This window comes from Engraulis encrasicolus, chromosome 16, assembly GCF_034702125.1.
Source record: "Engraulis encrasicolus isolate BLACKSEA-1 chromosome 16, IST_EnEncr_1.0, whole genome shotgun sequence".
NCBI lineage: Eukaryota > Metazoa > Chordata > Actinopteri > Clupeiformes > Engraulidae > Engraulis > Engraulis encrasicolus.
Window position 1 is genome coordinate 13,970,310 of NC_085872.1, and position 15,933 is coordinate 13,986,242.

The 15,933-nt window shown below is 41.9% G+C and overlaps 1 protein-coding gene across 1 annotated transcript in view; it reads left to right on the plus strand.

Annotated features, from left to right (window-relative positions):
• The first annotated feature begins 231 nt into the window (after positions 1 to 231).
• LOC134465199 (polyamine-transporting ATPase 13A3-like) overlaps positions 232 to 15,933 on the plus strand; it is a 36,682-nt gene continuing 20,980 nt past the window's right edge. The window contains exons 1-15 of the mRNA XM_063218737.1: positions 232 to 550; positions 2,250 to 2,326; positions 3,211 to 3,384; positions 5,920 to 6,075; positions 6,328 to 6,398; positions 6,991 to 7,074; positions 7,901 to 7,970; positions 8,825 to 8,959; positions 9,075 to 9,147; positions 9,572 to 9,703; positions 11,793 to 11,960; positions 12,304 to 12,461; positions 14,318 to 14,506; positions 14,725 to 14,786; positions 15,238 to 15,388. Of these exons, the coding sequence (XP_063074807.1) occupies positions 2,276 to 2,326; positions 3,211 to 3,384; positions 5,920 to 6,075; positions 6,328 to 6,398; positions 6,991 to 7,074; positions 7,901 to 7,970; positions 8,825 to 8,959; positions 9,075 to 9,147; positions 9,572 to 9,703; positions 11,793 to 11,960; positions 12,304 to 12,461; positions 14,318 to 14,506; positions 14,725 to 14,786; positions 15,238 to 15,388 (1,674 nt within the window). The 5' untranslated portion in view covers positions 232 to 550; positions 2,250 to 2,275. The remainder of the gene's footprint in view (positions 551 to 2,249; positions 2,327 to 3,210; positions 3,385 to 5,919; positions 6,076 to 6,327; positions 6,399 to 6,990; positions 7,075 to 7,900; positions 7,971 to 8,824; positions 8,960 to 9,074; positions 9,148 to 9,571; positions 9,704 to 11,792; positions 11,961 to 12,303; positions 12,462 to 14,317; positions 14,507 to 14,724; positions 14,787 to 15,237; positions 15,389 to 15,933) is intronic.

The following is a 15,933-nucleotide window of genomic DNA, read 5'->3' on the forward strand; positions in this document are numbered from 1 at the left end:
TAATTAGAATGTAGTATACACATTACGCGCGCGCGCTATTGTTTAGGCCTAAATTAGGAAATCAAAATTAATTAATCGAATTAGTTCTGATCATAAATGTTCTACAAAAGGTAACTTTCCCAAGTCACAGGATGAATACAACAGTAATTACTTCGAATCATATCAGTCCTCTTCCGATTGGTAAAGTGCATCATGTCCTGTCAAAAATCCATAACTCCCGTATGTGGCACACATGGAGCAGGTTAATAATGCAACCGATTATTATCCAAACTCCTCATCACTGGTCCACAGTCAGCGAGCCCCACATCCTACCGAATTTAGCGGGATTTGGTTTTCAAATGACCTCATATCCTGTTTTTAACTTCCTCTTTGAATTGCTGGACCACCCGCCCGAAGTCTATCCCAACAAGACAACCTCAATCACATTTATCACTATGTGTTGCAGTGTCACCTCTGCTTCAGGTTCTCCCAAGTGTGGTAACAAGGTTGTATGAGTATTACAACGGCATAGAACTATGTAGTCCATCCGTTTCGGAGGCTGGGTATACTGGTAAGTTTTTGTCTTATTTGATTGATGGAAAAGGCAAGTTTGTCCACCTTAACAACGTGATCAATTTAAAGGCATTCCTCTTGTTCCACGTGAAACGTTGCGCGTCGTTGACCAGGATGACTCCCACGTTTTTTCACTTCTTCATCGGTGCCAGTGTTTCCTGTAGTAGTTGAATAGATGACGTGATATTTGTCCTTTATGAACGTTTTACGTCTTGTCATCAAAGTTGATTAGACTACTTTTTAATTTGCATTTAGGGCTGGATTAGGCTACATTGCCTATTCAGCTAAACTTCAGCCGGGTTTCAAACGTACACCTACCATTACGTGTTTGAAGTTTGGTTTAACCTATATGATGAAACCCATCCCCACTGTACCTGATCAACCCAGTTTTAGTAGCCCTGCCTAATGACAGCTGATAAATGATTAATTGAGCTGCATGATCCGCGCCCGCACTGTATCGACATTGCGCGAAAGCTCTCCTGTTGCGTAGTAGAGAGAAAAGTGGAGTAATTGTATTAGTGTAGTTCTAATACAGTACTGTATGTGTTTGTCTGCGTCAATCATTTCGCTTAGCAGGTTGTAGGCTATTAGACACTGGGCTTATTATGCAGAGAATCCAAGTACAGTGACTATATTATGATTTTGCAGCGTCTCTCCAGTCTGAGAGCCGGAGGTAAGGGACCGTTTCACCTGATCAAAAGTGACTGGAGAATGCGGAATTCTCTCGGCATTAAAATCAGACAGACACGTCTGATTGGTACTAACACCTTTCCCTAAGCTACAAACATGTTTGTATGCGTTGGTCTGTAAACTGTTGATCTGAACTGTTTTAATATAACCATGAGGACTAGGGGAAGCAAGACCTCTTCGCCATTTCACTTTACCACTTTGATGGAATAACGTGTAAATCTATGCCACAGCCTACCATCCATGAGAAATACCCTCTGCCTGCCATGTGACCAACTGGAAGTTTTAAGTAGCAGTCTATGCCAAAACACTGCTTCTGTAATCAGGTCACAGCCACTGCTTGCATTAAAAAAACTTGATTAAAATAAGGAACTTTCAAGGAGTTTAGAAGCCAAATCTAATAGGCTACTACAGGTCTGTCAGTAGCCTACTCTAAATATTATGGTGCATCTGTGTGATTGGAGTTAAACTTTTAAATCTGTTGTTTTTGATATCAAACTGAACAAATTGTTTACCTTAAATTAAGTAGAGAGAACTAGTTTTGTTTTCTTTAGAAAGTGAATGAAGATGCCTCTCAACAACACCATTTCTTCTTTTCTTTTGGAAGTGAGGTGCACAGTGAGGTGCACAGACGTGTCCTAGCAACAAGACTAGTTACACAGCATTTACGAAAAATGCAAAGTGAATAGAATAGCAGAATGTTTCAAAGTTGTTTAGGCTATGCTCTCAGACTGCCTTGCTATGATAGTGCCAGTGAACCGTCTGTGATATTTTCATTCCATATGTTGACCTGTAGTATAATACAGAAGCATTTATATCTTATATTTGTGTCATTAGAGTGTTAAGTGGAAAGTAATGGTGACATATGCCATTACCTGCTGTTACCACCTTTAGACAGTGATAATCAGGCAATATTGAAACCTTTTAATTGGTGATACTTTTAAAAATCTCTTCAGCCTAAATCAGCCCATGAGGACATAATGTGCCACTAACATGTTTTCCCTTTTCAGGAAGGCTGCAGTGCCTGCCTGTCAAGATGGAGACAGACTGCATGAAAATAATCAACAGGGGCTCAGATGATGAAATGGTGAGTGTGCAGAGCAGTGACTGCTGTCATTTGACTCCACAGCAAATATGACGGAGGACCTGCATTTGTATGGAACTCTTTTGAATTTCCAGCCATTCTCCCCCCAATTTAAAAAAAAATGAAGAACAGACTGACATTGTGATATTCGTGTCAAACAGTTTATTTAATACACCATCTCTCCTAGTGGATAGAGCATTATTACAGAACTCTGTGTCCAATTTTCCTTCACTGACAACTGTGACGAAGCTCATCTTGCACCTGTTCACCCCCCTCGGGGATCGAACCTGCATCCTCGTCAACTACAACGGTCCGGCAATGGGAGACACAGTACGATACCGCTGGGCCAAGAGACTAGTCTCCATAGATACGTCCTTACTGGACACCGGGTGTTCTGTTGAAGCCCATCATAGCCCGCACACACACACACACACACACACACACACACACACACACACACACACACACACACACACACACACACACACACACACACACACACACACACACACACACACACACACACACACACCTGAGCAGACATCAAACACACACTACACACATACACACAGCTTGACTGTGACCCTGCTGTCTGGCTACATGATTATTTATGATTTACAGATAATATCGTGCCTAAATGAGATTTCTTAGTTTTGTATCTTCACAGCAAAATCCCCTTTGTAGCTACCATAGAACGGAGTAAATTCCATCTTGCGTCTTCAATATGTATGTAGTATCCTTTGTACATCATGACACATGTACATTAACCATATGTTCCAGAACAAATGTGAAAAAGATAAACAACTCTCAGGCAGGTGCATCCTGTGTCATCACTATGGTAACGAGCGGTGCCGCGTTGTGTTGTGGTGTGTGTGTGTGTGCTGCAGGAGGTGTGGGGCTACAGCCGGAGCCGCTGGCGGATGGTGCTGGTGGGGGTCGGAGCACTGTGCAGCGGGGGGCTGCTGCTCCTGCTGCTCTACTGGCTGCCTGAGTGGGGCGTGCGGAGCACCTGCACACCCTGCTCTCTCAAGGACGCACAGATACTGCTGCTCAGATCCACGGTACACTACACACACTTACCACACCCCACTCACACATGTATGTTGAAGTATAAAACATTTGACTTTGATGGTTGATTGAGGTCGGATGTCGGGACGTTTACTTGAATGTAATCCACATCAAGTCAAGTCTAGTCAAAGTTTATTGATCAAGCGCTTTAAAAACAACAGACAGGATTAAAAATAAATACATGGCCCTGCCGTGGCCTAACGTGAGGGCAGGAGGGACTTATGCCAGCATACAGGGCATTGCAGTAGTCCAAGTGGGAGGAAACAAACGAATGGATGACCTTATCAAATTTTCTAAAAGATTTAAAAAAATCGCTTAAGCTTGGATAAAAGCTTACAAAATGTTACAGAATGTTACAAAAACAAACCAAGTGCAAATCATTGTAATTCTCACAGTGACCCCTCAGCTCCAACACCACCTGACATTTTGCGTTCCAGAGAGGAATTTCTGTCAGACTACAGGGCCTAACTCAGCACTGAAACAGCCTTTGAGCAAGGCCATTAATAGTCAAGTCAAGTCAAGTCAAGTAGGTTTTATTGTCAATTTCTTTACATGCACTGGTCATTCAAAGAATTTGAAATTACATTTCTTGCTTTCCCATACAGACATAGACTAATCTAGGTAAGGACATAGACAGTATAGACATAGACAGTACTTATACATGGACTTAAGACAGTATGGACATAGACAGTGCTCATACAGACATTTAAAGTGCAAGACTGGACAACAGAAGACTTGTAGAGGACATACATTAAGAGGTAATTGTTGTGCTTTTGTGCTTTTCCTAAAAAGTCCTTTATAGCGTTCTGACATAGTAATAGTAGCATTTTGAAGAAAAATAAATATTAAAAAGGTCTGTCAAGTACAGCAGCAGTGTGTGTGTGTGTGTGTGTGTGTGTGTGTGTGTGTGTGTGTGTGTGTGTGTGTGTGTGTGTGTGTGTGTGTGTGTGTGTTGTGTGTGTGTGTGTGTGTGCGCATGTTTTGAGTTAGTGCAGGTTGAAAGTTCAGTCACAAATATAGTAGTGCAGGTGGAATGTTCAGTCGCAGATATGGTGGTGGGGGATGAGGGGGGGGGTTGTCAGTGGCCTTGCTGGCTGGAGGCTGACAGTGGAGGGACTGTGGGTTGAGTGTTCAGTATCTTGATCGCTTGGTGCATTGTGCTGCTCGCCAGCCTGGTGGTACGGGAACGGAGGCGCCTGCACCTCTTTCCAGAGGGCAGGAGGCTGAACAGTTTGTAACCAGCTCATTGCAGATGGTGCAGGCCATGTTAGTATCCTCTTGCTGCTGGACCTAATGGCTGCCTTTCACAGAGTCTGCCACAACGCTCTTGGGCATCAAAGGCACTGCACTTTCTTCGGTTTACGACCACTTCCTCTTAAGTAAAAAACCTAGGCGGCATCATCGATTCTCCACTATCTTTTGATTTCCACATAAGGCTCCGATCACAACGAATATGGCTTTTTGTTTACAATCCACCCACGGCCTACACTCCTCCTCCTCCTTGCCGCCCCCTCCACACATATCTCCACTCCATGGGTGACGAGACATTTAGTGTGGTGGGCCACAATATTCAGAACACTCTCCCATTTGAATTCTGTCAATGTACCTCACGTTCCACCTTTTGAGCAAAGCTCAAAACTCACCTTCTCACCCTTACCTACCCATTAGAGTGCTGACATATTTACATTCACCATATGCACACACACATACTATGTGATTTAATTGGTATTGTTACTTATTTCATTGTTTTTTTAAATGTAATTATGAATACACATATTATGTGATTTAATTATGTGATATAAGTATAGTTACTAGTCTTAAAGATGTATCTGAGTGGTCCTGTCCTTTTTTGAGATTAAAATCGAACACTTATTGCGCTGTCTTCCTTTGGAAAATAACCCAAGTATTTAAGCCAGATATTGAACTGATAGTGTTTTATTTCATTTGGGTAAAACTAAGTATGAGTTATTTGGCATTTCTCAGTTGAGGCCTGGCTCTTTTCCAGTTTGAGTAAACTATGTGCTGGGTCCTAGCGCAGTACTATGGCTCTCTGTAATGTCTAGCAATGTTGTTATGATGTAGTTAAGCATTTTCAGCAAGTGAATAGGGTCGCCGGCGACCCCTGCTGCAGTAAGAGGCTACGACTCTCAGCAGAGATATATCTGATGTACCTTTCTGTGTGTTGGTGTGGTTGAAGCCTTTTGTACCTCATCTCCCTTCAATTTAATCCATCCATGGTAGTGCTCAGAGTAGAAACTATAGCATGTTCACAGGTCCGGCACGGGCATACTGGTGGAGCTTGTTCTCAGTTCACTGCAAAAACAGACCTGTGAAACAAGAAGAATATTTCTTGCTTGGTTGTGTGGAGTGTATTGTATTTGTAATGCAATGTAAATAATCAGTGGTTTGTTATCAGTAGCAGTCGGATGTGATTCTTTTGTTACCCCTCAGATCTACATTACAGTAATTGCTACAATGTGCTTGTCTCTTCTGATGTTACAGCATAAAGTGTGTTGCTGTGTTTACAGGATGAGTTCAGGCGATGGTTTCAAGTGCGGGTGCAGGTGATGCAGACTCCAGGGCTCAGTCCTTTTGATGCTGTGGATCTCCCGACTCCCCCAACCAGTGAACACGGTACACAACCCTGCCCTGACATCTCACGCACAGAACCTCCCACCATGCAGGTATGTGTTAATTCACTCTTTTTGAAGCTGCTTTCAATGCCACATTTTTGTTGCTCCAAGATGGATACACTTCTACAAGTATAATAATGTTAATGTATCTCTGTCACGCAAGTAATGAGTCATTTTCACTATTGTTTTGGCACGTGGTCGACCGATGGTTTCTCTGCTGTTAAGTATAATGATAATGAATGAAAACATTTTGCACAGAACAGAGTTGAAATCTTCTGCATTTTGATCTCTCACCCTTTACAGATTTCCTACTTCATTCACCACAGCATGCAATACTTCTGGAACGACACAATTCAGAATTTTGAAGCAATGAAGTAAGGCATAGTTTAATTATTATGTAGGAATATTAGGTAGTAATGTCAGTGATTATTGTGAAATCCTCCAGTTGTTTTAAGTTGTCAGGAAAGTAATGTTTCTTTTTGATAATTAATTAGAATAGAAATTGCATAATTCACCCAATATGCCTAAGATGCAAGAGGTGATTATGCCCAAACAGTAAATAATGCAGTGTTAATTCAGCACTTATGAGAGTATTCTGGGACCAAACACACCCTAGAAGATAGGACAGGAGGTCACTCGCGCTCTAGCCTTTTTGGTGCTCACAGTCTGGGACTTTATTCAGTTGAAAGCAAGCTGATACACTTCAAAGGAGACTGGGCTAAGGATGCCTGGAACACACAGGATACTTTTTGCTGTTATTTATTGTGGTGCAAGCATGGTGTGCACAATAAATAACAGCAAAAAGTATCCTGCGTGCTCCAGTCATCCTTGGCCCAGTCTCCTTTAAAGTGGACCAGCTTGCTTTCAACACTAGAACTAGAAGATGTTGAGAATTAACACGGCAAAAAAGACTGTGCAGTAACAGATGAGCCATGTTTGTGATTGTGTCTCCGTCTCCCTCGGCAGTGGCATGGAGGACCTGCGGTTGAGCTGCTCGTCTCTTCTGTCCCAGTGTAGCTCAGGGCTCAGTAGGCCACAGCAGGAGTACAGGTACCAGAGCTTTGCACCATTTCATCACCATTACCAATGTGGATGGATGGATGGATGGATGAACGCAGGGCTCTAAATTAACTTTTTTTTCAGCCAAACTCAAATTTCACCAGAATTTGGCCAGTTGGCTGGTGTTAATTTAGAGCCCTGGATGGATGGATGGATGGATGGATGGATGGATGGATGGATGGATGGTTCTTCAATGACCACTTTGCAGGCAAATTCAGTTTCTTTCTAGTTTAGCATGGTACAGTTTCCAACATCTACAAACTGAGACAATTAGAATATCAGGCTTCCAACATTCAAGACAACTACATTAGAGGAATTGCACCAGTTGATGTGTTAACCAGATCAAATATTTGATGTGAAGGGCTTGGTATAGGGTACAAATCAAAACATTGTGCTAGCACTGGGCCCTGTGAAATCGTACAAGACAAACCAGTATCCACAGGTTCTACATGAGAATGTGCTTTTTACTGCAGAGTAGAGGCATGTTCGAACAACAGCTCCCCGCTGTAATGGAATGCAAACATTATGAGATGAGCTGTAGGTTATGATCTCTGCCAGCACGAGATATATTTTATGAAGCCATGTCAACATGCTTTTCATGCATTTAAAAACCTTTGTTCATTCAGTTTATGTGTATCTCTCTCTCTCTCTCTCTCTCTCTCTCTCTCTCTCTCTCTCTCTCTCTCTCTCTCTCTCTCTCTCTCTCTCTCTCTCTCTCTCTGTCTCTCTTTCTCTCTCTCTCTCTTGCTCTCTCTCTCTCTGTCCCCTTCTGTCTGTCTGCCTACCTGTCTGTCTGTCGATATGCCCTTTTCAACAGGAGATTGTTTTTTGGGGAAAATGAAATAGCTGTCCGAGTGCCTTCCTTATTTATGCTGCTAATTAAAGAGGTCAGTGTGTCATTACTGAGGATGGTCACAGCACGTTAGGAGCTGTAGCAGCTCACAGTACAATGATATGGACACACCTAGTTAGTTAATTAATACATGTTATTAACCTAAAATCATGTACAGAGTCAGGCACAGTAACAGTTCAACAGGTGTACAGTGTATCCACTGAGCCAGCTACAAGATCATTTCTGACCCTAGACCGTTGGCAGTTCACGTAGAATTTTTTTGTATTTGTGTCTTCAACTTGTTTCATGACCATTCTGATGCTTGAAGAGTTGAAATATATGAATGTAAGTGTCTTCATCAAGACATTTTACCAGAAAATCATAATGAATTCTAATTTTATTGAAATAGGCCTAAGCAAAATGACAGGTTTAATGTAGACTGCCCTCTGTCTTTGTCTTCCTCTATTTTAAAATTGTGTCTGATGTGTGCTTGATGGTGTTCATAGTGATTGTGAACCAATCAGTCTACTCACATTATGTTTACAGGAGAAAACAAATTAATTAGTTATTTTTGAGCACCGTTGTCATGAGTATGTGTATTGTCCGTAAAATCTTCATAAGAGTAAGAGTATGGCCATCCCACCTCTCTGAAGCCAAATGCAGGACAAAGGCATATCTGATAGTGGAAAGAGTTGAAGTCTGCACACTGTAGCTCGGCTTTGAAAAGTTATTCTGGTCAGACAACGTTTCGACCCAACAGGGCCTTCATCAGGCATGTCAGCTACAGTGTGCACTGCAGACTTCTACTCTTTCCACTATGTGTATTGTCATTTAAGGATGGGGCTGTTGGCTACATTGGCCTGCATAGCATTTGGCCACCAGTAACTCTGTTCCTACTGTGCTACTCAGGTGCTGAATCCCTTCTACATCTTCCAGCTGTTCAGTGTCATTTTGTGGAGCGCTGAGCAGTACTACTACTATGCTGCTGCCATTGTTTTCATGTCGGTCATATCCATAGCCATTTCCCTGTACACTATTAAAAAGGTGAGTACTACTGGTAGTCATCCCTTAGGGGCAAAACATATCCAGGCCTTGAACATTAATATGTATGTCTTTGTCTTTGTTACCATTGTGGCTGTTTATATTTGCATTATTACAGCAATATGTGATGCTACACGACATGGTGGCAGCCCACAGCATAGTTCGTGTTTCGGTGTGCCGAGAAAGCAAAGGTGAGCCCGTCCGAAAACATTGTGAGAGAGAGAGAGATGCTAGCCTATGTGGTTTATAGGTCTGTCTTTTACTCTGTTTCTAGATGTTTTTGGGAAATGGGCAAATTCTCGGCAAGACTACAAAACAATGCTACAGTGTAGCTGTTGTTTGATTTGCCAGTCAATGGCTACGTTTACATGATGAGACATTTAATTCCGAATTAACTTCCTTTAATTCTTAATAAAGCTGCTTTGGAAACGTCATGTAAACACTTCACAATTCGGAATTAAATGAAAGATCAAAGGGAACTTAATAATCTAATTCTGAATTATTCATTCGGAATTAAAAACGTCATGTAAACGTAGCAATTGTAATATTCTGCTTTCCGATTGTTCAGCCCTCCTGATCTGGGATCTGCTGCATTTCTCTGTTTTGCGGTCACAGAAGTGGAGGAGGCCATGTCCACTGATTTGGTTCCTGGTGATGTCATCGTCATTCCGTCCAATGGGACCATCATGCCCTGCGACGCCGTCCTCATCAGTGGCACGTGTATAGTGAATGAGAGCATGCTGACAGGTACTGTAGCACTGCCAAACAGCTTCTGCTTTTGTCATCATATCAGTTTAATCTCTGGAGATTTGTACTCAGTCAGAAGCTGTTTCCACGAAGCAGGATATTTTTGAAAACGCATTGGTGATGGCCTTCCGTGTCCATGTAAACAGAGTTTTAGAATCCACATATCATATATCATACATATCATATGAGTGGGTTTCTCAAAACATTATTTCTAGCTACTTAGTTGCAAATGGTTAATTGCATTACAACCAACACATTAGATGATGTAGGTGAATACTATTGCGAAATGCTCTGCAGAGCAGTGGTAGTAAATTGCCCTTGATGTCTCTAGAGCAGCCATTCTCAAACTTCAGAACATCAAGGCCCTTTGAAATGTGAACAAATTCTGGGGCCCACCAAACCATATAGCCCAATATAATATAATATAATAGGCTATAATATAATAGGCTATAATATAATAGGCTATAATATAATAGGCTATAATATAATATAATATAATATAATATAATATAATATAATATAATATAATATAATATAATATAATATAATATAATATAATATAATATAATATAATATAATATATGTAGCCTACCATAACATAATATTATTCACCACAATATATTATTACATTATAAGTTCTTTGCAGAAAGTTGTGGCCAATGAGGGGTGTTGGTAAGAATGCACTTGCTCAAAGGGTTTTTGGGGGTCTTATTAAATAATAATTCAGTAATTACAAATAATCTTTATGCATTTGTGTGTGGGGAAACAAATGACTAAGGAGAAAATGACTAAATGCTGAATATGAAATTAGCATGGAACAAGCCAGCATTCACAGCTCAGAGAAATATGCATTATCCTGACATACACTGAGCTAAATACTATGCTCCATTAAAGAGGAAATATAGCCTACTACTGTAGCAAGTCAAAACGGCAATGTTTCCCCACAATCGACTTAAAATGATTTCAAATATACATTCTACACATACATCAACACCATAAGCATGAAAATACACCATATCACGACGGCAGATAAAAAATGTAACACTGTACCTCGCAGGTAACCCGCGCAAAATAATTTGCGGTATATATATATATAAATATAAATCCTGCCTAATTGTAGACAATAACACATAAGAACACCAAATAAGAAAGTGTACTCACGATTCTGGACGCACAGAAGACATAAGATACCTTAACAACATGTGATGATTAACATGTGAGCAAATATTACTTTTTTTCTAGTGGGCCGCGGCCCATAGTTTGAGAATCACTGCTCTAGAGGATCATCACACCCTACTCTTGTCATATCTTCCACTGACTGCTTTGAACCTTGTACCTAAGGCACAGTCCCTGTTCTGTGGCAAAGTGTGTTGCTACAAACAGACAATATAATGTTTATAAATAGCACTGTGATCATAAAGCTGCATACCAATGACGTTGTTCATGTAGACATTGTGTCTGTGTGTTTTCTCCAACGTTTTATGTCAAGATTTGTTGTAGTGACCCTCTGTACTACAATACGGTAGTAGCCCCTTAATGTACGCCGCACCTCCAGTGGCACACTGTAATTGTCATTGAAAAGTTAACTGAAAGAAAATGAAAGCCCATTGGGAAACTCCAACTCCCATTGTCATTGTGACACAGCACTCCACAGCACACAAGTGAACACTGCACACTGCACACAACGAAATTGCATGTATGCCTCACCCGTGCAAGGGGGCAGCCCTCAGTGGCGCCCCATGGGGAGCAGTGCGGTGGGACGGTACCATCCTCAGGGTACCTCAGTCATGGAGGAGGATGGGGGAGAGCACTGGTTGATTACTCCCCCCACCAACCTGGCGGGTCGGGAGTCGAACCGGCAACCTCTGGGATGTAAGTCTGACACCCTAACCGCTCACCCATGACTGCACATGCCCATAACTACCATAGTACTGCAATGCTGCGACATAACATCGGGCCTTAAGTAATGCACTATGACTTGGTCATTGCCATTCTGGTAACAGCATTTTTTTATAACGGCGTGTCTTAACGGGTAAACAGGAAAAATAGTCCTGTTGTAGATGTATTATGTTTGTGCCTGTTCCTTCAGGGGAAAGTGTGCCCGTGACCAAAACAAGCTTGCCTAACTCTGATGCGGAAGGCAAGGAGCTGTACGGTACTGAGCAGCACAAAAGACACACACTGTTCTGTGGAACCGACGTTATTCAGACCCGCTTCTACCCTGGAGAGCTGGTCAAGGCCCTGGTGGTTCGTTCCGGTTAGTGCTGATGATTTACCACTTGTGTTCGCCCATGTGTTCATTTCTCAAAAGGCTAAGCAGCAATCCAAAATTAAAATTGGGGGTTGTTTTGATTCTTTGAAATATTATTCCTTCAGGATAGTTTGTGTGTGTGTGTGTGTGTGTGTGTGTGTGTGTGTGTGTGTGTGTGTGTGTGTGTGTGTGTGTGTGTGTGTGTGTGTTCGCGCGAGAGTGTGTGTGCGTGCCCGAGTGTGTGTGTGTGTGTGCGTGCTGATCTTTAAAATGAACCTGTATTTGTAAAAGTAATATACACGTAGGGTTCCAAAATGTAATGACCGAGTTGTTGTGTTTCACCACCCAGGCTTCTGCACAGAGAAAGGGCAGCTGGTCCGCTCCATCCTCTACCCCAAACCCACTGACTTCAAGCTGTACAGGGATGCCTACCTCTTCCTCTTGTGCCTGGTGGGGGTGGCGGCCATCGGCTTCATCTACACTATTGTTCTCAGCATCATGAACCAGGTGAGTGTGACGGAGGTCATCTTGCACCTGTTCACCCCCCTCGGGGATCGAACGTGCGACCTCGTCAACTACAACGGTTCGGCAATGGGAGACACAGTACGATACCGCTGGGCCGAGAGACTAGTCTCTCGGCCCAACGGCACGAGACTGTATGAGGCTATCGGAGGGAGGTTTACCAACGTTCCACGCCAACTCTGTGCTAGTTAGCCTCCGTTACATGAGGCCCCCGTTGAAGAGTGGCCCATTTTAATCGGCCTGGATGAAGTTTGGGATTCAATCATTGTTTTCCGTTCTAAATTGCCTATGTCCTTCCTGGGGATAATTCCTTCAATCCTCAACCTCGTTTTAGTTCAAATGTCAATATGAATTCATACGTGTATTAGGGCTGGGCAATATGACGATATATATCGTTATCGTGATATAAAAGTGTATATCGTGACTTTTCTCCTATATCGTTTCTATCGTGTATCGTGCATCTATAGTAATTTTATCAATTTTATACAATTGAATATCATTTAATTACATTTCTTGTTGTCACAATACACACTATAAGTTAATGTAACTATAAAAATAAGAATAAAAAGATCCATTTCCATTTTGCGACATGAAAAAATAAAGAGCAAATAAAGAGAATAACTGAAAACGTATATAATTGTGCTATATCGTGATATATATCGTTATCGTGATATAAAGTAATCCATATCGTGATATTGTTTTTCTTTCCATATCGCCCAGCCCTAACGTGTATTATGTTACTGTATTAGTTTCGAATAGGTGCATGTGAAGTTGAACCTGTCAGTGTCCTGATCCTAACACACTGACACAGTTGCATGGACACATGCACACATTCACATGCACCTCCCCCTCCAACACTTTGAAAAAGAAAAAAAACTCACACACGCACAATCTAATTGTTTGTAAGACCTACTTGAAAATGCAATAGGAAAAAAAAACTAGTGGTAAATTTCTCTACCTGATAATTCAGAAAATGAATGACAATAGCACAACTAGCTGCATGAGTTGCGTATACCTATTTTGAATGCACTCATATAATACTCCCTGTTGAAGTTGGACTTTCACTGGCAGCATTTTTTATCTGCATAGAGCTTGCTTACACAGGTGGTTGAAGGTCATAGATAACTAAGGCCAAAGACTGACTCCTGTGTGTCATGCATAATGAAGGCATGGGATCAGGGCCGCTGACAGCTTTTGCTGGGCCCTGGACAAATTCATTTGAAAGGGCCCCCAACCCGATAAATACAATTTAATGGGGACCCAATTCTGGGCTGCCTATTTCCCTGGGCCCGGGGCAACTCACCAGTTTGTCCCCCATTATCGGCGAGCCTGCATGGGATAACTTCAGTAAATACTGTAAGTGTTTTAGCTTTAGCTATACCGTGTGCCATGGGAATACCTAATTGCACATATTATTATGCTCAATCTTAGGGTTATTGCCATATAGTAATGAGGTTTGAACAAAAAATGAAGTAATGTTTTTCTTTTTTACTTATCATAATTTTACTGGATGTCACTTCCTGTGAGTTATTGTTAATGTAAAAAAATGCCAGGTTACACTAAAGTCCGTGCCCTCCTAGTGACGCAACACCTTCAGCGTTGCTACTAGTCAGGTCAAGAGCAATGCAAGTACTTTCTGAGCTCCCGAAAAATCGGGAACTCCTCCCACTTTGTCGGGAAGCAAACAACCATTAGCAAACCAAGGGAGGCGGGTCAACCATGCCGTTTGGGAAATGTTAATTGTTATGCTCTTGGTCAGACCAAGTCTCGAAGAGATTTGAAAGTCGATGATAATCAGGCTACACTAAACCTGCCATGCATGCCCTCTTTTGACTCCTCAGGTGCCAGCGAGGACCATCATCATTGAGTCTCTGGACATTGTGACGATCACGGTGCCCCCCGCTCTCCCTGCTGCCATGACGGCGGGCATCGTGTATGCCCAGCGCCGGCTGAAGCGTGTGGGGATCTTCTGCATCAGTCCCCAGAGGATCAATGTGTGTGGACAGCTCAACCTCGTCTGTTTCGACAAGGTGTCTCTCCCTTATAACAGTAGCTCTAAAATAGTTGCTCTTACATCAGCAATATCATCCATCATCACTATATAGCAACATACAGCAATACCATCTGTCATCAGTATCAATTTCATTTAAACATTTAAATAAGTTGCAAGTGATTATATTTGTGATTAAGTAATTCTTTGCTGCTTGGATGTAATGCGCTGACATTATTATGTTGCCCTTATAAACAGACGGGGACACTTACTGAAGATGGACTTGATCTTTGGGCTGTCCAGCGAGTTGAAAACCGAAGGTAGGTATTCTTGGTTTGAGTTCATGGTTCTTGTGATAGTCCTTAAAGGTTCACTGTGTAATATTTTTAGTAGTTCTTTTCCAGGATCCATGCTGCCCTTTCACAAATGTTACCTTTTTAACAAATACTTACCACCACCATCAAATTCTAAGTATTCATTATGACTGAGAAAACTGCACTTTTCATACATGAAAGGGGGATCTTCTCCATGATCCGCCATTTTGAATTTCCAGAAATAGAAATTTTTAGCTGCAAAACTTACTGTGCTTTAGTCATACTAGCAAATTGTGGTTTATTAGTCAGAAAATATTCCTGAAAATATCAAATTTGGCAATAGGCAGCACAGTTTCACTTAGCTGCATAGTTGCAATACCTACTCTGGCCACCCTGCACCACCATCTTACACGGTGCACCTTTAAACTAAAACGGCTTCTGACTCCATTACTGGCAGATTTGCCCAACCAGAGCAGGACCCAGGGACGGACTGTGAGCTGGACTCCCCGTTCCTGTCCTGCATGGCGGCTTGCCACTCCCTGACCAAGATCAACGGGGAGCTGTCAGGGGACCCGCTGGACTTCAAGATGTTCAAAGCCACTGGATGGGTGAGTGAGGGACATTGCTTCTGCTTCTACCTTTGTTGCCTCCGGCAAAGAGGTCATGTGTGTACGCACTGTACGTTTGCTGTTACATTTGCGGTGCGTGACTGTTTCTCTCCACCAGAGGGCAGAGGTGCGTGCACTCTCGGAGCGCGTTTCTAGAATTTTTTATGTTTCCACAGCGGATTCTACAAACCCTAACTCCGTTGAAGTTTGGACAGTAGGTTAATTGCGAATAATAGCAGAATGTTGTCATCTTCAAAGCGTCTGTTTTTATTAGCTTAAATCAATGATACAGTAAGCCAGTGGCTTAAATTCTTGGGAGTGCCAGAGTAAGACTACAGAAAATATACTGGTATTTTTCATGAACCTCTATAATGATTTTAATGACAGAAATATCTTGTATACACACAACCGTGGTAATTCAAATTGAATTCAATACTTCATGTAATAACTGAGTAATTATTCCCTCTGCATCTTTAATTCAGAGTGACTCAACCTCTCTATGATGGTATTATACCTGGACATTGTTTTTTTGCTGTCCATATAAT